The following is a 20,066-nucleotide window of genomic DNA, read 5'->3' on the forward strand; positions in this document are numbered from 1 at the left end:
CCCAGCAGGGCTTTCCCCAGGGGATCGGCGGAGGGCGGACAGAGGGCGCGCTCCGCAGGGGGTCTGGGCTCCCAGGGTGCTGGAAAGGGGCGGGCTCCCCCTCTCTGACCCTTCTTCGCCCCCTCCTCTTTCCCCTCCCCCGCTGGGGGGGGCTCGTTTGCTGCATCCTCATTGTCATTCCTTCCTCGCCTCCTGATGTCACCGCCTCCCTTCCCTGCCACGCACGGCGGGGAGGGGAGAAAGGGGGGAGAGGGAGGACCTTGCCGCCGCCGAGCCGCGCGCTCAGCCCCGGATGCATGACTTCATCCTTCCGCCTGGGTTTCCTTTATGGTGTAGGGTTGTCCCAAGCGCTCTGCTCAGACGCTCGTCGAGGCTGCTGGACGCCGCACGCGCTCGCTCGCTGGCTCCTTTGCTCGCCTGCCCCAATTGCTCAGCGCCTCTTGATCCTCTCGGAGCCTCGCCCCCGCCTCTGTCTCGCTCTCTCTGCGTGGAGCAGAAAGTGACCCAGGTGCCGCCGCCGCCGCCGCCAGCACCATGTCTGAGATCCTGCCCTACAACGACGACAAAGTGGCCCGCTATGGCACCGACTCGGAAGTCGGAGACATCTCCTTCAGCTGCCGCCTGCAGGACACCAACTCCTGGGGCAACCAGTCCAAGCGGCCCCCCAAGCTGGGCCAGATTGGCAGAGCCAAGCGAGGTAAGGAGCATCGTCCGCGCGCGGCTGCTTGCTTGCTTGGGTACACACCTCCGGGCACCGTCCCCGTGCGCCCCAACAACAACACCCCTCCCTCTCCAGTCCCACCTCTTGCCCATCTGCTGCCAGCGCAGGAGAAGGAAAAGGGAAGTGTTTCACCCCCACCCCTGAGAGCCGGACTTCAGTCAACCTCGACAAGGCTGACCACCCCCCATCCCGCGCGCCCCGCTTTTTCCTGTCGCTGTGGTTACATATCCTAGCTGGGGTGCCGCAGGCGGAATCTGCTGGAAAGGGAGAAAGAAGGGTGGTTTTTTTGGTGGGGAGTCTTTTCCCTCGTTCAGCGCCCCTCCACCGCACTCTTTAAGCTGAGCTCCGATCTGAGCCATTTGCCATAAGATTTCCAGTCATCACTATTCCTCTCCTCACCCAGCCCAGACCCCTCCACATTCCCCCAGGGCTAAGCGCCCATAGAGCTGCCCCGGAGCCGGCGCGCCTCGGTCCCCATCTCCTCCCGCACGTTCCGCTGGCTGCGCTCCCTCTCTAATCACCTCCGCTGGCTCTGCGCTCCGCAGCCAGCCACCATCTGGGAGGGATGGGGAGCCATTTTCCTGGAGCGGGTTTCATTACCAGATGTCGAAGGAGGGAGGGCGGGAGATCCAGCCCCATGGCTGCCCCAAAGGAGCGGCGAGGCTGGGGAGGGAGGGGGGTGCTTTAAGTGTGGCCAACGCCAGGTTTTAAGTACGCAGGATGAGGCCCCCACCCCGCGTGTCTGTTCCCCCTTTCCATTCTGACGGCGTGTTTTTTCTGCGTTTGCTCTCCTGTCCCTGCAGTGGTGATCGAAGACGATAGAATAGACGAGGTCTTGAAGGGGATGACAGACAAGTCGCCTTCTGGGGTATAAATCAGCACGGAAGGCGCCTGCACCCAGCTGCAGACTGATCCCTGAATTTTTAAAGCACTTTTGGCTGCGCATGTTTGTTGGGATTGTGGACAACAAGGAAAGCAAAAGGAAGGAGATGAGGCTGCTGGCAACACCCTCCACCCCCAACGCAGACCCCCAGCCCGAAGAGGTCACTTGACGGGGGCCACCATCTCACCCTCCTCCGCATCCAACGGAGAGCATAAGGGACAAAGAGACCTTGCCACCCAACTCTGTCCTGGTTACCAATGCACGATGCCCATCCCCGGAGTTGCATCTTCAACAACAGCCCTTCTTGAAGGGGCTTCCTCTCTCTCTCCCCCAACCTGCCCCTTCCTTCCTCCGTTGCGGAATGGAGCTCTTGCGCCTTGGGGAGCTGTCCATTTCAGCACCATCGCTTGACGCGCGGAGCCGTCCGCTCCAGCACCATCTTTCCGACGCGCCTGCAGCTCGGGGAGCTAGCTGTCCATTGCAGCACCATCCTCTTGGAGGCTCTTGCTGTGGAGCCGTCCATTGCAGCAGCGCCTTTCCCTGCGCCCGTGCTGGGGTGCTGCCTGTTTTCCCATGTGCCCGAACCTTCCATCATCCCGCCCTCCCCCCTCCCAATTCCTTCTGTCCAGCCCTCAGCAGCAGCAGTGTAGAGTCCCCTCTTTGGCTTGGGCGACCCCCTCCATGCCACGATTTGAAGGTGCTGTTCCTCTGAGAGCTCTGAGCCACTGGATTGCCCAGCTCTCTCCATTTTTAAGGGTGGGGGGAGGTCTCCTGTAGCGATGCACTTTACGCCTTTCACATTTTCGGGGTGGCTGTGTAGCTGACATCTGCATAGACGTAGAAACGAATATACATACACACACTTATACAGACACACTTGCGCGCACACTTCTCTAAATATAACAGGTTCATCGTGTTTGCAGTCATGGCGTCTATATTCCAAACCGGCAACCATCCCGTAATACACAGTAGCTCCCCCCCTGAAATATAACACCAACCTGTAAAACCCCAGCCCGTTTGCAAAATACCAGCAAACCCAAAGCCCAAAGCCAGCAGTGCTGAGTGGAAGACAGAGGTTCTGACATGGATGGACTATAACATAAAAGACAGTGATTGTTTTGCTGTCGAGAGACATTTTTGCTCCATCTTTTTTGCATGAGCTTCCTGGTCTTGGTGCCACGTCTTGGTGCCACTAGTCATCCCACTATGGCACGCTTCTTTTTAACAGAAACTCCTCATATTTGTATTTTTATATCTGAATATTTGTTAACAACAATCTGCTAATGTCTAATGTCAAAAACGTTGCATCAAAAGATTGTTTGTATTTTTTTTCTTCCCCATAAAGGCAAGACAGGAAAGGTTTTATAAGATGGATTTCCCCCTTGGAAGGCAGATATAGAGAAATAGTTGGCGCTCTTAATTATATATCAGTATTGGACAGGACTTCTTGAATGTGTTTGAGGTTTTGCACACATCATCGTTAACAAGAAATGTATTTAAAGAGTCTTATACTGTGATCAATGGCTTTGTTGATGGACTTTGTAGGAACATGAAGAATTTAGAAAAAAAAATACTATTGCACTGTTTATGAATGTGTTCAGATAACTTGCTGGTTATTTGATGCCTCTTTATTAGAAGGGGATGTTCAGAGTTGTTTTTAATTTTGTACTTTAATTTATTTATTTTTTAAAATAAGCTTATTCTTGTCCGTTGTGCATGAGAAACCTTCATCTTTTCAATAATATACGACATTTTATGAAGACAAGCAAAAAAACAAAAATTATTGTCATGACATTCTAAGAATGACCCATTGTAAATTTTAATGCCATTTTTCACTGTACTGGTGAACAAAACTTAATGAATAAATACATACATGTACTGAAATGGAAGCAGCCAGTTCTGGGTATCTTCCTTGGCAAAGATTGTGCATGATCTACAAGCCAGCTTATATCAGACCAAAACCTGCCACTGCAACTTTACCACTGGCCAAGGGCTCAGATCCCTGTTAGAGAGGTTGTTTAAAAAGCAATTACTGTGTTCTCCTGAGGAATCCTATAGAAACCCTGCTGAGAACTTTGCTGGGCTGCAGACCTTGGAAAAAGGTACCACCTCTCCGTTTTTCTCTTGAGCAAGAGGCTTAGTGTGTATGAACTGTGTGGATAGACCCAGGCATTCAACTGTGCAGATATTTCAGCTATTGAAGCCTAAATCTCTGCAGTTGCCTGATTGGGATGTCGAGAACTAAATGACCTAGTTTTGCTTGATAGACAGAAATAGAAATTCAAGCAGCTGAGCAGCTTGTGGATGTTAAATATTTCAGCAGAGCCTCTCAAAGGAGCTGCCCTTTTTGCCTTTGGGAGAGGAAAAGGACTCTGTGGAGACAGAAGGTGGTGCAGAACTCTGCTAGGAGGCCAGTCCCAGAGGCATCTGCATTGTGCAGGGAGTAGATGCCCAACAAGACAATACTGCTGCATTTTTGTCTGTAGTCTCTATCAGGAAGGTGGGCTGACAGCAGCATAACAGAACCTGGTGGCCCAGGGAGCAGGGAGACATTATCATGATGGTTAGCAGGTCCTTGGGTAGTTTTGCTTGGGGACAGGTGGGATTTCATACCTTTGGAGCCATTCGTGAGATTATGGATCCATTCCAAGCGGGAGGCCTTGAGAATGTCCTTATGAAATGTTTGCAGTGAGAAGGGACTCTAGGGAGAGAAAGGCCTGTTCATTTCTCCTTCTGCTCACCCTGGGATTGATCTGGTCTCCATAAAAAACAAAACACATGCACACACAAAACTGAAACCAGTCTGATTTATTTAGTGTAACCTAGCTACTGTTTGGTTGGTTTGTTTTTGTCCGAAAATGCTCATGCTGCACACCTCCAGGCAGAAAGTCGCTGCCAATGCATCTGATAATGCAACACAGTGAGCCACTAAGCTCCATACATGCATTCGGGGAGGGAAAATACTGCTGTTGACCACACATGCCCATTCAGGGCCAGACCCAAGCACACACACCTGCACACAAGGCAACGCAAACCATTCATCACACAAATCAGTTGGTACATATGCCAACACACACACATACCCATATCTGGACAGCTGTGACATCGATGCAGGTACTGAGAACAACACAAAAGGTTACTGATTCATAGTCAGAGTAAGTGTGCACATACGCTCCTGCAAACAAATGTGCAGCATTGCACACACAGCCATAGGCATCAACAGAGTCATGTGTGTGCATGCACATACAACCCCCCCACAAGAAATCACAAACATAACACTCCTGTTTCTAATCAAGCTATATTTGCAGTCTCTGAACACCCCTACCATTGCAATTCCAAAAATACTAGTGTATGTGTTTCAGACCCTGTGAAACATATGGCAGATAGGCTGGGGGAAATTATTTGTGACTACAGGATTTTTTTGTTTTAGTGGGGGGGGTGTCATTGTGTGCTCCACGAGAGTGTGCCCCTGTCTTTCAGCCTCTGTGCCAATCTCCCTGTCATGCTGCAGTCTCTGCTGATGCTTTTCCTAATGCCTCGGGCTCTCTCATCCCCAGCTGGTATAGCACAGGGATGTGCTTTACAATCAGACATTTTTATTCACAGGCCAGTTTCCCCCTCCTGAATAGCAATATTTAATTAATCACATTGCCTGGCACCCGAGATCCCCAGACAGTCACCACTGAACACCTCTTCCTAGGAGTTCTAATGACTAAAGCAAGCAGCTATCACCAGCAGCAAAAAGATGTGATACTTCTAACACTCAGGATCCCACTTACTTCTCCTCACAATGCATAATTAGCAGGTAGAATTCACTAGCATGAGATCCAGCGAAGGCATCGTGAAACAGTAGCATTAAGAGGACTGATCTAATGACAAAATTCAATGAGATTGTAATGATGGTTAAGAATTGTGCTGCTTGTTTTCAGCAAAACAGCAGCTACAAAAAACTCACTTCCTCCATTCAGGGACTATAGATCTGTGTTAACCATCTGTCTTCCTTGTGTCTTCATAACAGCTGTTTAGATACTTGGAAGTGTGCTTGTGGACAATCACAGTCACCCTTCACTAATCTTGGTGGGTCATCAGCTGATAAATCCTAGTAGAATTCTTATACTGGGAGCAGGACTTTGAAAGCTACATATTTACTATGTTTCCCTTGAGGAAATTAACATTGCTGCCTACTTCAGTATGGGAAATCACATAATTTGTGAGGCCATCCACCTCTGCCAAGTGTGGACCTCATCATGTGTTCCTGAGGCTTTGTTTGGGCTGTCTCTGTGGTGAAAGGAGGCTGTAGATGCAGAACTTGGATTTTGGGGGTTCACAGCTGCTGCTGCTGCTGCTGCTGCTGCTGCTGCTTCATGATGAAAAGAAAAGATGGGGAGCCTGAAGCCTCCAGATGTTGCTGGACTCTAACTCCCATCAGCATGATGAATGGTCAGGGATGATGGGAACTGTAGTCCAACAATGACAGGAAGGTCACATGTTCCATGCCCCTGATCTAAAACATGAAAAGTATAGAATAAGCAACTTCTAGTAACTAATGAGGGTGAATGCTTGTCCTGACAGTCAAAGAAGCAAGAGGATAATGTGTGTATGCTTTCTCTTCTCTTCTCACTTCACCAAGGCCAGCCCTACTGTTGGGCAAAGCGAGGCAGCTGCCTCAGACAGCAGATGATGGCAGTGGTGGTGAGAGCAAGATGTTGGAGAAATGCTGGTGAGCAGAATTTCATGTGCCAGTAAAACTGCCCTTCACCTGCTAAGCCAACCCACTCCCCTCAATGACAAGGGAGGGGGCTGCCCCATCACCAATATGGAAGTTTGGTTCAACTGGTAACCCAGTCAATTTTTATATGTGTCAAGGGAAGGGCACCATCACGTTGTTCACCTCAAGCAGTTCATCTTGGGCAGGCGGGTTTCTTCTTCTTCTTCTTTTTACTTTGAAAACTTTTCCTTTTATTATGAAGTGTAAATCTGTACATTGTGCAATTTTTAAAAGGGCTTTCTTCTTTTTCTGCCCCTCCTCCTAAATACCAGTTACTTGTACATGTTTTCTTTTAAATGGATTCTGCTTTGCCTCACATCCCTAAGCCTTCTAATACTGCAAGACACACCATGGATTTGCAGATTTGTATCCCCCCCCCCCCCCCGCTTTAATAAGGAGCTGATAGCAGCTCTACCAAAGTATAAGGAGGTTAGATAACCTCTGTGGTTGTTGTTTTACTTTTGAAGTTCTGTTAGTCACCCATCACAGGCCGCTGCTGAGTCTGAAGGGAAAAGAGACCTTTCCAAGATCAGCAGCCCATCTTTTGACAGATCGATGGTAGCGGAGATGGCTTTCTAATAAGGATTAGATAAACCAATGGGAGGATAGACCCTATCAACAGCTATTAGCCAGCAGAACTAAATGGAACCTTCAGGTCCAGCGATAATATCCCCTTGAATACAGATCCTGGAGACAAGAGATAAGAATCAACCTCCGCACCTTGCTTAGAAGTGCCAAGATGTCTCCCTGGCCATTGCTGGGAACAGAGTGGACCTTGGGCTGAGCCGTTATAATGTTATTCTTACCTTCCAAAGGCACCAGTTGGTTAGGCATATAAATAAGTACTTAGCCTCCCTGTATAGGACATTTAAGTGACGGATGTGCTTCACATGCATTATCTCGATAATTCTTACAGCAGCCTTGTAGAGGAGGCCAATATAATAGCCCCCATGTGAACCTATTGCCTTGGATGGTTTCAGACCACTGGTCCATTGAGCACACATGGGGAGCCCTGTAGGGCCTTTGGGGTGCCTCAGTGCAGGAGGGCTCAAGCTGCCCTCTGCCACCAGACATTGCTGAGTGTGTGCTCCACCAACCTTCACAACTGTGATATGGAAGATGGTGTGAGGGAGGGTCCCTGCATTCTCCCCAAGCCCACCAAACAATTGTTGGGCAGGCTAGAGAGAATGCACCGTAAGGGTCCTCCAGATGACCTGCTTATTCAGATTTCCTTGCACAAAGCTTATGTCTGGTCTTTACTGAACATTCATTCTGGTTTGTTTGTGGGGCAGTTCTATGACTGTGAAGCATTCACCCTGATTGTCCAGGGTGTGTATGTTTGCAGGTCTTTCATTTCTCCCACACCTTTAGGTGCATTTCTCCATCACTTTCCAAAGCATAAAAAGTTGTTTTAATTTCTTGCAGCGGGATGGCAGAAAGCTTCAATCCACTTTAAGTGTGCAAACCTGAAGTTCTGCTATGTGCTTGAATCCCTCCTGCAAAGAGGCAACCTTGTATGCTGGAGGACGGTGTGTGAGGAGGGTTAACCCCCTCCTCCCCATGCACATCTGCCTCATGAGCTTGTATCTAAGAAAAAGTGTGTGTGTGCGTGTGAATGGCCTCACCCCAACCACCAGTCTAGGTCATATGGGTTCCAGTCACCCACTGGCATACGGCCTCCAATTGCCATCAGAAGTAATAAGGTTCCCCTTTTCTGAACTAGCAGAAGATAAGAGACATAGAATTGTAGGAAGGGACCCCGAGAGACACCTAGTCCAACCTCCTGCAATGCAGGATCCTGCCCAAAGCCATCCCTGGGTGGGCTCGAACCATCGCCACCATCTGGAAACACCAGGGATTAAACTAGAAATCTTATGACATGCAAAACATGTGCTCTGCCACTGAGCTACGGACCTTCCATAAAACTTTAGGCATTGCCACATTATACATACAGGAGTAGTGAGTGTGGGCTTGAGAGAAAATAGGGTTGGTATAAGGTCACCCCATGCTGCTTCTGGTGAGAATTGAAATGGGGATGCCCGGAGCTGGCCTTCCAAGACACTAGGACACACCATTGTGCATAGCACATCTTTAAGCTTGAAATCCAAAGGCCAACCAGATTCCCTGCATGGAGTTTGCTGCCTGAAACGCAAGTAGCCACTTCCAGGAATAGAAGAGGGGAACTGAGACGTTGAATGAGCAGAGAATAGATCAGTAGACACTCTGGTTCAGAAGGTGAGACACCCCCCGCCTACCCTCATCTATAAATTGTTAACAGGTCATAGGCCCTAGGTTTAAGAGCAGAGAGGTGCAATGGCTCCCAATATATATGTGTGGGTATCAATACCATGGCTGGATTAACCATTAAGCAAAATAAGCACACGCTTAGGGCATCAAAGGAAGGGGGACACCACAGAAATTTTTCCATTGCCTGATTTTTAATATTAATGGTCACAAATTGCTCAGCTGAGCGTTCATTTTCTCAGTGGAAGTATATTAAAAATCCCAACAGAACAACTATGCAACAATGCAGGCTGGATTCCTTATCTCTACTAAGTATAGAAGCAGAGGTGTTATTTAAGATTAGTTTTGAGGATCTGATCAAAGACTTTGCCATTAGAAAAAGTAGGATCTGTGCCCCTACCCCCAATATAAATAAAGTGGAAGTATACAAAAATTAGTATTATTTTCCATTCTATTGTAGGTCTTGTTTCATTTCAAAAAAGTAAAAAATTTTTTATGGTTTATTATTATTTTGAATTAGATATATATGGGGGCACCAAAATCTTTTAAGTACCGTATTTTTTGCTCTATAAGACGCACCAGACCACAAGACGCACCTAGTTTTTGGAGGAGGAAAACAAGAAAAAAAATATTCTGAATCTCAGAAGCCAGAACAGCAAGAGGGACCGCTGCGCAGCGAAAGCAGCAATCCCTCTTGCTGTTCTGGCTTCTGGGATAGCTGCGCAGCCTGCATTCACTCCATAAGACGCACACACATTTCCCCTTACTTTTTAGGAGGGGAAAAGTGAGTCTTATAGAGCAAAAAATACGGTACTTAGGGTCTCTAAAGGTCTCAATGAATGAAGGCCCTGATGAAGATGATGCTTGAGTCCTCATGATTCCATTGGAAAATACAGTTATACCTCGGGTTACATATGCTTCAGGTTACATACACTTCAGGTTACAGACTCCGCTAACCCAGAAATAGTACCTTGGATTAAGAACTTTGCTTCAGGATGAGAACAGAAATTGTGCTCCGGCGGCACAGCAGTAGCAGGAGGCCCCATTAGCTAAAGTGGTGCTTCAGGTTAAGAACAGTTTCAGGTTAAGAATGGACCTCCAGAATGAATTACCATAAGTTCTTAACCTGAGGTACCACTGTATAAACATGAAATATCTGAGGCACCTATAAATGAAGTATTGTATCTGAAAGGGGTTCCTAATGGTGGTGGGTGGAACTTGACCAAGCAGGACACCTCCCACCCCACTAGAGGAAGGATGCAGGACCTTGTAGACCGTCAGTTGTTAGTGGACTCTGGCTCCTATCAGACGCAGCCATCCTGGCCATTGATCAGGGATTTTGGGAATAGTAGCCACAGGTCCCGTCCTCCCCCAGTCTAGAGTTGTGTCCTTCTCCAAAACTAGAGAAGCACAGAAGCTGCAATTATTGATTGTGCAGTCAGTCTTTGATGCACCTTGAACCATGGAAGCGCTCTACCAAATGATCTCAACTTCATAATGTGTTGGGCAGTTTCAGTGAGGAAAGTACAGCTGAGAGAGGTCCTCCTCAACCTGGGCTTAAAAGTCCCCGTTTAGCCTAGACTCACTGTGTAGCCAAACACAGGTCACTTGCTCTCAGCCCCAGGGCCCTGTCATTAAGCTTGCACCCAGAAAAAATGCTATCGACCTACTAGGTGAAAACATTCCTCTTCAGCCAGGCCTTTGGCTGTAAAACAATCTATGGCCTTTTAAATGTGTCTCTTTGTGCGTGTGTGTGTGGGGGGGTATTTTTTATCATTATTGTTATGTGATGTATTTGTGCTTTTATGTTGCAAACCACCCTTTGGATGGAAGGCAGTATATAAATTTAATTGATTGATTAGTTTAGAAATGCAGATTGTACACACATCGATGCAACACCCACCCGCCCCCCGCAACCTACTGGTAGTATTCAGCTAAACAGTTTCTCTTGCGCAAACACTTCTTGTTGTGAAATAAAACTTCCTCTTCCTCTCCTTTCCTCTCCCTGTGCAATCCTCCCCCTAAAACACATTAGGTTGGGTTTTTTTAACCCCAGCCCTCCAGAGCAGGTTTAGGGGACTCACAGGGGGCATATAGGGAGAGGAGGAGAATTTGTGTTCTGTAGCCAAAGGTTTCTAGCAAAAATGCTTAGCTGGATACTGCCCTAGTTATTTATTTTTTTCAAAATTAAAAATCACAGAACCTGGGTTTTTATGGGCAAACCTTTATACCGCAGCTGTTGGCGCATCTCAATATACCTGCTGCTGCATTTTACTTCTAATGAACAGCAATCCAAATTCTAAACAGTGGTTAGTGAAGGTAAATTAATCTATCCCTCCCTCCCCCACGTGTTTTAGCACGAGGCAAAACGGTACCCCTTTTGGCTGGCCCAAAACTCGACAGAAAAGTTATCAACAGGGACTGACTGTGGGTATCATATCACAACAGGGTTTTCCTGTCACCAACACTAGTCCATTTCTGGGCCCAATTCAAAATGTGGATTTTTATTTTAATCTATGAAGCTTTAGATGTCTTAAGGCAGCACTTAGATGAACTGTGGACCTCACAATAATGCATCTGAATAGCAGTTTCTGGAAGCCACAGGAGGGGAGAGTTGCTCTTGTGCTAGAATCCTGCTCGAGGGTTTCCCACAGGCATCTGCTTGGCCACTGTGAGAACAGGATGCTGACCTAGATGGGCTGATCCACTAGGAATGTTCTTGTGTTTCCCACAGCACCACCTCCTCTCGCAAAGAGCTGCTCAAACCCTAGGTCATCTCAAAGGCCCTTCTCCGGATGCACTTGCCAAATGAGGAAGCCATTAGGAAGAGGGCATTATTTTCAGGTGTGGTGCCCCAAGTTATGGAATGGGTGTGATGCATTTATTAAATTTGTTTTCATCATCATCCTCTGATTAATGTACCACTTAATGCCAAAATGGTCTTCTACATTATATGGAATAGCACACACAGGTCAATATATTTTTATTGACACAGGGGAAGGAAGAATTTCTTTTCATTTCTGAATAGCTTCCTCTGAAAAATATTAAAGTCGTTTAACAATAAAAATTAAAACAATTAAAAAACATAAACCTGCAAAAACATAGATTTAATGTCGTATATTTAAAGACCAATTAAAACAATGCTACCTCTCTCTATATAAAAATCATTCCAGATCCAATACAGATAACAGATTGGGATAAAAATCTCCACCTAAAAGGCTCGTTGGGTTAGCTTTTCTTTGGTTTTTAAAAAATATGGTTTGCTGCTGGTGGTTTCTCTCTCTCTCGCCTCTTCCTTTCTTTTCAATTCTGATCATTGCTTTGCCACTCACTTTTCTAAAATGCTGTGGCTTCGAAGTTGCATTGTTCAGTGCCCAGAGAGCCTTAGTTATTGGGCAGGACACAGATCCTGGTAGGAAATATGCACATTATAGGCAGAAGGAAAGGTCTTGTGCACTTAACAATTTCCCCCTTGTACATGCCCTGGGATAAATTGGGATAATAGTGAGGGTTACAGCTACCCCCGTTTATCCCAGGGCATGTACTGGGGGTGGGGGAGAGGGATAAAGCGCACATGACCTTTCCATCTCTTCCTCTCCCTCTCCCCACCCTGGGACCATGGAAGCTTTCTTCACAACTCAGTGCATTTCTAAACAGCCTCTTTCCATCGGGGAGGCAGCGAGTCAAAGCAGGACAAAGAAGCAAAAGCCAGGAGAATAAGCTACTCCATCCCTCTGGGAAGATGCTGCAGAATGCTGAGAATGGAGCTCAAGACCCAGGCAAGTCATAAGCACAGTCTCAAAAGCAAACACAACACACACACAAACACAGGAACCCACACCTGTCTCCCCAATCTAACCCTGTTAATAGATCACCCGTCAGGACTTCCATCGCACAAGCAAGCACCAATAGATGGTATTGACTTGGCTGTGGCTTCCGGCAGTTTCCATGGAATATCCTGAATGTTTGCCCGGGTTCCCCGTTGCGCTTGGAGTGGAAGTAATGTGGCCTAGGTCACGTTTCACACAAAGCCAGTGGAGAGGGAGACTCTTTCCTGCAGCACACCCTCAAAAGACTGTTGCAAGCAAGCAGAGGAAGGATGGAAACGGCGGGGTTAACAGCAGGGAAAGCTTCTCTCCAGCGGCGAGAAATATTCCCAGCAGCATTTGCCCTTCATGGCTTTCCGACTCTCACTAGACCAGCTGCTCTGTTCCGCCTCAGCTGCTAAACAAATCCTGGGCAGGCGAGGCCCAAGGCTTGCATTTAGCCAGGATTCGGCCCCAGAATTTGCTTTTTGCTGGTAGACCGTAGCCTTGGAAGACATGGTGAGGCAAGAGTAGAGGCAAGCAGAACTCTGAGCATATGCAAAGTGCAACCGCCCTTGCCACTGAATGTGATCATTGCCAGTCTGCACACATCTGGAATCAAGGGTACAGAGGACCCAGGTCCAATTCCTGTCACTGCCAGGTGAGGCTTGGAAAGACCCCTGCCTGAATCACTGGGAAGCCACTTCTGGTCACTGCAGACAATACTGAGCTAAACAAGCTAATGAAATGACTCAATATAAAGCAGTTTCCTATATTTCACCTCACCCATGCCCTGCCTGCCCATAGAAAACTAGCAAGGTAAAACCAACAAGCTCTGGATTAGCTTTCCCCCAAAATACGCTAGCTTTCTAGGTGCAGGGACTTGTGTTTTGAAGGAACATTCCAACAAAGCCCCTTCCTCTTCTGCGGGTGACGCAGGACAAAACAGCTACACCTTGTTCTCCTGCTGTGGGCATTGAACACTTCTAAAGGGCTTTAGCACAAACCCCAGACCTGCTGCACAATTTATTCAGCTTGTGACGAAGTTGACTGTCCTGAATCACAGCATCTCTGGGGGTTTGGTTTGTGATCAACGATAACTCCGGACCGTAGTGTCATTAAATAAGCCAAGTCTTCATCATGTGCTGGGATGGTAGTAACACTTTCTCAGGGTCCTGACACACACCTCCAAACGTTCTCGAAAGAATCTGACAGAACATGGTTCTGTACTTACAAATGAAGCTCCCTCAGCTTGCTGTCACCTCAGTGATGCTCTGCTATGGCTGTGAGCCTCTCAGTGCAGAAGGCAGAAAAATGCTTGGGAATGCATGAAATGCTGAGCAGCCACCATCACCTGCCACAAGCGTGTCTCTTCTCCCCAACACATCATAAACAGACCCCTTTCCCCCCTCCTTCCCTGAACATCCAAGCTGAGGAACCATTCTGTGTAACTCCAAAGGTTGCCTGCAACCAACCTTTATGGGAGGAGTTAAACACAGAGTCCTTTATTTGTTTGTTTGTTGCATTTATACACCACTTATTTTCTCCAAGGAACTCATATTGGCATGCATGGTTCTCCCCTTCCTCATTTAATCCCCACAACAACCTGTGAAGTAGGCTAGGCTGAGAGACTGTGACTGGCCCAAGGTCACCCAGTGAGCCTCATAGCTGTGTGGAAGACAGGCATCAGATTATCTGCAGAGAGATTACTATACTCCAGTAAATTGCATGGACTGCCTACAGGTGGCAAATGACAGCTAGAGAAGCCAGTTTTGTAAATTAACACATGCAAGTTACTAGCCTGCAGGGATTGCTGTTGAAATATATATAAAAAATAAAAATAAATGTCCAGTAGCACCTTAGAGACCAACTAAGTTTGTTCTTGGTATGAGCTTTCGTGTGCATGCACACTTCTTCAGATACCTTGATGGACTTCCATTTCATGTGGCTCAATGTGGTGCCTACCATGGTTCTAGATTCAGGTAGGTAGCCGTGTTGGTCTGACGCAGTAGAAATATAAATAAATAAATAAATAAATAAATAAATAAAAACCTGTCCAGTAGCACCTTAGAGACCAACTAAGTTTGTTCTTGCACACGAAAGCTCATACCAAGAACTAACTTAGTTGGTCTCTAAGGTGCTACTGGAATTTTTTTTTAATTTTTAAAATATATTTCTACTGCGTCAGACCAACACGGCTACCTACCTGAATCTAGGAATTGTTGTCTTTTTACCAGTGTTTTAAGGGATTACCTAAAAAAATAGAAGCCCTCCACCAAGCAGACTGGAGGAGGGGGAATAAAGTAATTCACTTTCCATGCTGCTGTAAGAGGAAAAACAAAATTACTTCATTTGCATGTAACACCAAGCAGCTTAATGGAGGAGGGATGGAGTGGCCCATGCCCCCCCCCAGCCTGCTCACTTGCCCACATAGAATCCCTTGCACTCACCTGCATGAACTTCCTGGTCACCTATGGCGAGTTGTTAAATAAGAGTCTGAGAAAAGGCCATTGCAAAGCTTTGCAAATGGGCTAAGCAGTGACACATGCAATACCTTCTGAGTCCCCTGCCCTCCGGGAGATATTCCAGTCCCATCCCTGCAACGCAACCCCCATCTGCCACCTACTCTCACAGCCTTTTAATTGAGATTCAAATGAAAAATGCTTCAATCAGACTATAAGATGTCCCAAGTCAGGACTGACTCACATGACCTACTTTAACACAGGAGTACAGCAGTGAAGTCGTTGTGTGCTGCCCACAGCTTCCGTTCCGGAGAAGATTCCAGCATGCACTTGCCAAGGCTTCGAAAACTACAGCAGCCGAGTTTTAAGCAAGGCGGTGTCAGGTCATGACTTCCCTGTCACAGAGTTCCCACTATATGCCTCTCACCCACCAAGGGTGCACCAGCTCAAAGACTGATCCAGCGTGTGTGTGTGTGTGTGTGTGTGTGTGTGTGTCTTTCATGGGCATAACACACCATCATTTACGTGTAATTTCACATATATGTTCATGGGGTCTGAACTGGCAGTGATGGACAAGGAACAAGACCTTGGAATCATGATGGAGAGCTCAGTGAAGATGTCAACTTGGTGTGCTATGACTGTGAAAAGGGCAAATCCCATGCTAGGGATCACCTGAAATAAAGCTGCCAATATCATAATGCCATTATATGAATCTATGGTGCAACCACATTTGGAATACTGTATACGGTTCTGGTCAGCTCCCCTCAAAATGGATATTACAGAGTTTGAAAAGGGCAACTAAAAGTGTTCACAGGGATGGAGCAATTCCCCTACGATAAAACATTGCAGTGCCTGAGGTAAGAAGCAACACAATAGGAGTTTATAAAGTTATGCATCGCACAGCAAAAGTGGGTAAGTTTCTCGCTCTCCCTCAGTACTAACTAGAACTTGTAGGCAGGCAATGAAGCTGAATGCTGGAAGATTCAGGACAGATAACATAAAACCTTTCTTCATGCATTGCATCGTGAACTTGCTCCCACAAGAGGCAGTGCTGTCCACCAGCCTTGATGGCTTTAAAAGAGGATTATAAAAATTCACAGAGGAGAGGGCTGCTGATGGCTACTAGCCATGATGGCGACCCTCTAGCGACGCTCCTGAATACCAGTTTCTGGAAACTACAGGAGGGGAGAGTTGCTCTTGCGCTCAGATCCCGCTTGCTGGTTTCCCACTGGCATCTGGTTGGTCACTGCGAGAACAGGATGCTGGACGACATGGCCCATTGGCCTGATCCAGAAGGGCTCTACTTGTATTTTTAGGAACTGTCCTGCCCGTACCCTAACAATGGGGTCCACATTCATGCCAGCCGGCCTCCAAGCTCCCTGTCAGAGACTTCACGGCCCACCTTGAGGAAGATTTCTCCAACCCCTTTTAAACGAGCTTGTTGCAAACCTTCAGCGATGAATTGACAAATCCCCAGAGAGCACATGGGAAAGGAACCAAATTAACGCCAACTGCTCCCAAAGTGGCAGCTGAAGAGTGAGGCTTACATTTCCTCCACTAGCCCAGTCCAAAAGAGAGATAAATCTAGGTCATGAGCGACACTAATGGTGTTGTGCACACAGAGTCTTATTCCCCCCGCCCTCCTTGTAATGCAGAGCTAATAGAAATACAAGGGGAGCATCATCGTTCTGATGCTCAAGCCTGTGTGGGCGGCCAGGCACCTCACACCTAATTCTGGTGGTGCAGCATCAGCTTGGCAGCTGCAGCAGAGCATCTTTGGAAGAGCTGAAAGACGAGGGAGGCAGCTGGATGACTAACCACAGGACTGCAGACATTTCCAAACGCCTAAAGAGGGACAGGGTGGGAGAGGGGGAGGTGCTTTGCTGATAACCCCAAAAGGGTGCTAAGATTGAGATGGTAAGAGCTGTTCGACTCCCTCAGAAGGCGGTGGGCTCTCCTTCCTTGGAGGGTTATAAGACTAGTTGGATGGCCATCTGCTGGGGATTCTTTAGCTGCGATTCCTGCATTGCAGGGGGCTGGACTAGATGTCCCTTGGGGGGGTACGATACGATAATCTTTATTGTCATTGTCCCATGCAGAACAACAAAATTGAAAAAATCTACATCAGACATTCAAAAGCCTGCTATCCCAGCCTGGTTAGCCCCTAAAAACTCCGATACCCCATAATTGAATACAATATACTCACATAAAGACTACCTTAAAAGGTAAAGAGACCCCTGACCATTAGGTCCAGTCGTGTCCGACTCTGGGGTTGCGGCACTCATCTCGCTTTACTGGCCGAGGGAGCCGGCGTACAGCTTCCGGGTCATGTGGCCAGCATGACTAAGCCGCTTCTGGCGAACCAGAGCAGCGCACGGAAATGCCGTTTACCTTTCCGCCACAGTGGTACCTATTTTTCTACTTGAACTTTGACGTGCTTTCGAACTGCTGGGTTGGCAGGAGCAGGGACCGAGCAACGGTAGCTCACCCCATCACGGGGATTCAAACTGCCGACCTTCTGATCGGCAAGTCCTAGGCTCTGTGGTTTAACCCAAAGCGCCACCCATGTCACCTGATAGACTCCATTTATATCCCCCCTTTATGGGAGGAATTAAACTTTGAGCTTCTTTTATTGCCTCTATATCGCCCCCTCTTTTCTGCAAGGAGCTCGAGGTGGTGCATGCTTCGAGGCTGATTGCAGGCTTGAACCCTCATCTCCCAGGTCCTAGTCAGATACTAATCACTGTATCACACCTACAATAGGCTGAGAGCAGAGCAACTGGGGCTCAGGGAGCTGTGCATCAATCAGGAGTGGGGAACTCATGGCTGTCCAGATGCCCGTCTCCCATTGGCCTCAGCCAGCATGGCCAGTGGTCAGGGATAAGAGCAGCCTCTAACAACTTATGGTTTTCTCAACAGGGCAAGGTGATCTGAAAGTGGGGGACATTGACATCAGTCCCTTGTCATGGCCCAATCACTCCCTGTTGAGATTTAGGACTTATTAGGAAGGTTCACCCTTGGAGACTGACGGATCCAGTGGGATTCCAAATGGCTCTGGGGGATTTTCCAGCTGATAAGACTGGCACCCCTGTTGAAGCCCTGGCTGACCTCTGGAACATCCCAATGGCTCGGGCTGTTGACACGATCACCCCTGAGCACCTCTCCCACTTGGCTCCCTGGTATACTCGAGAGCTTAGAGCAAGGAAACAAGCTGGAAGACAGCTCAAACGCAAGTGGAGGAAAGAACCGCATGAATGCAACCGAACATTGCTGGGGGCTCATCATCGAGCCGACCTCGTGGCAGTGAAGGCAGAAAAGGCGGCTTACTTTGCTGCCTCTGCTGCATCCTCATTGTGCCGTCCAACCGAGCTTTTCCAGGTAGTGCGAGGCCTTTTACAGTCTGGCTCAAAGGTGGTGACAGAACCGATGGCAGCTCACTGTGACTTATTTGCAAATCATTTCAAGGGAGCTTGACTCCACTGCTGCAGCAGATGAATCATGAAAGGTGTCCACAACACTGTTTAGTCCTGTAAAAAAAGGTAACGTGCGGGTGGCACTGTCGTCTAAACCACTGAGCCTCTTGGGCCTGCCGATCAGAAGGTCGGTGGTTTGAATCCTTGTGACAGGGTGAACTCCCGTTGCTCTGTCCCAGCTCCTGCCAACCTAGCATTTCAAAAGCATACAAGCACAAGTAGATAAATAGGTAGCAGGAAGGTAAATGGTGTTTCCATGTACTCTGGTTTCCATCACGGTGTTCCGTTGCGCCAGAAGCGGTTTAGTCATGCTGGCCACATGACCTGGAAAGCTGTCTGCGGACAAATGCCAGCTCTCTCGGCCTGAAAAGTGAGATGAGTGCCACAACCCCATAGTCGCCTTTGACTGGACTTAACTGTCCAGGGGTCCTTTACCCCCCTTTTTTGCCTTTTTCCTAATCCTGTTAGATGAGTTTCAGCTAGTAAGGTGCTTGGATCAGTCAGGGCGACCACTTGCACTCTGAACCCTTGCTTCCTTGGCTGATGAAAACTAACAGGGAGAGGGCAGCTGGTTGGCCAGGGAGGTGATTAATGCCTCCTTGCGATGGAGGTAGAACCTGCCTGCTTGAAGGAGGCAGTGGTAAAACCAATTCTCAATAAACTCTCTCTGGATTTGGAAAATGTGAGTAAAGTTGCCAATCTCCCCTTCTTGGGCAAGGCTCTTGAGCAAGTGGTCGCAGACCAGATCCAGGTGCTCTTGGAAGAAACTGATTTTCTAGATCCGATATAATTGGGGTTTAGGTCTGGTTTTGGCACAGAAACTGCTTTGGTCACCTTGTATGATGACCTTTGCTGAGAGAGGGATAGAGGACATGTGTCCTTGTTTGTTCTTTTCAACCTCTCAGCGGCTTTTGATACCATCAACAGTGGTATAATTCTGGAGAGGCTGTCCGAGTCAAAGGGTGGGTGGCACTGATTTGCGGTGGTTCTGGTCCTGCTTGGATGGACGTTTCCGGAGAGTGATACTTGGGGAGAGCTCTTTAGCCCCGTGGAGCCCACAGTGTGGGGTTTCTCATGGTTCCAATTTTATCCCCCATGCAATTCTGTGCAAGCTTACTCTCAAGTAAGACCCAAAGAAGTCAGCAGAACTTGCTTCCACGTAAAAGGAAAAGGGGTCAGAATGAATGAGATTTTACAGCCAATTAAGTACACATTATATTTTTATCCAAGCAAATGAGAGTTGAGAATAGATACTAATATCCAAGCAGGCCTACATTAAGTTTCCTGGAAAGCCTTCCTCTGTTACTCAACACTTCTAAACTTCAAAGTGTCTTCACGGTTTTTTTTTTACCCATTTACAAATTGGGAAGCAAGGGCTGAGGGACGGTGACCAGGCCAAGGTCACAAACAATTCATCTTCGGCAGGTTTGGGGTATGAATTCCATTCTCTCAAATCTGAATTGCCTCATACTTACAATAGCTGGTTAAAAACCCAAGAACTAACAAACATTAGGAAGAGGAGGATTTTGGGTTTAAAAACCCCCAACCCCCAATAAATGTCATCAAAACATAAAGTGCCTTTTAATGCTTGTAAGAAATTTAACTGTACCAAGACATGATGTCAGAATACATTGTCCCGATCTGAGAGATGTACACAGATCACATATACTGGCAGCTTATTTTTCAATTTAAAAGTGCAGAACAGTTTG

At 47.5% G+C, this 20,066-nt stretch overlaps 1 protein-coding gene across 1 annotated transcript; it reads left to right on the plus strand.

Moving 5' to 3' along the window:
* Positions 1–277: 277 nt before the first annotated feature.
* Positions 278–3,493, plus strand: CAMK2N2 (calcium/calmodulin dependent protein kinase II inhibitor 2). Its single transcript, XM_053390744.1, has 2 exons — positions 278–697; positions 1,525–3,493. Exons 1-2 carry the CDS (start codon positions 535–537, stop codon positions 1,593–1,595), a joined length of 234 nt encoding a protein of 77 aa, XP_053246719.1. The 5' UTR covers positions 278–534; the 3' UTR covers positions 1,596–3,493.
* Positions 3,494–20,066: the final 16,573 nt, after the last annotated feature.

Source organism: Podarcis raffonei, chromosome 5 (assembly GCF_027172205.1).
Source record: "Podarcis raffonei isolate rPodRaf1 chromosome 5, rPodRaf1.pri, whole genome shotgun sequence".
In the NCBI taxonomy this organism is placed as follows: Eukaryota; Metazoa; Chordata; class Lepidosauria; order Squamata; family Lacertidae; genus Podarcis; species Podarcis raffonei.

Excerpts from the sequence above, each read along its gene's own strand:
- CAMK2N2 (XM_053390744.1), top strand. The coding sequence starts at position 535 with ATGTCTGAGATCCTGCCCTACAACGACGACAAAGTGGCCCGCTATGGC. Across the intron at positions 698-1,524 it reads GATTGGCAGAGCCAAGCGAG|TGGTGATCGAAGACGATAGA; the intron begins GTAAGGAGCATC and ends CTGTCCCTGCAG.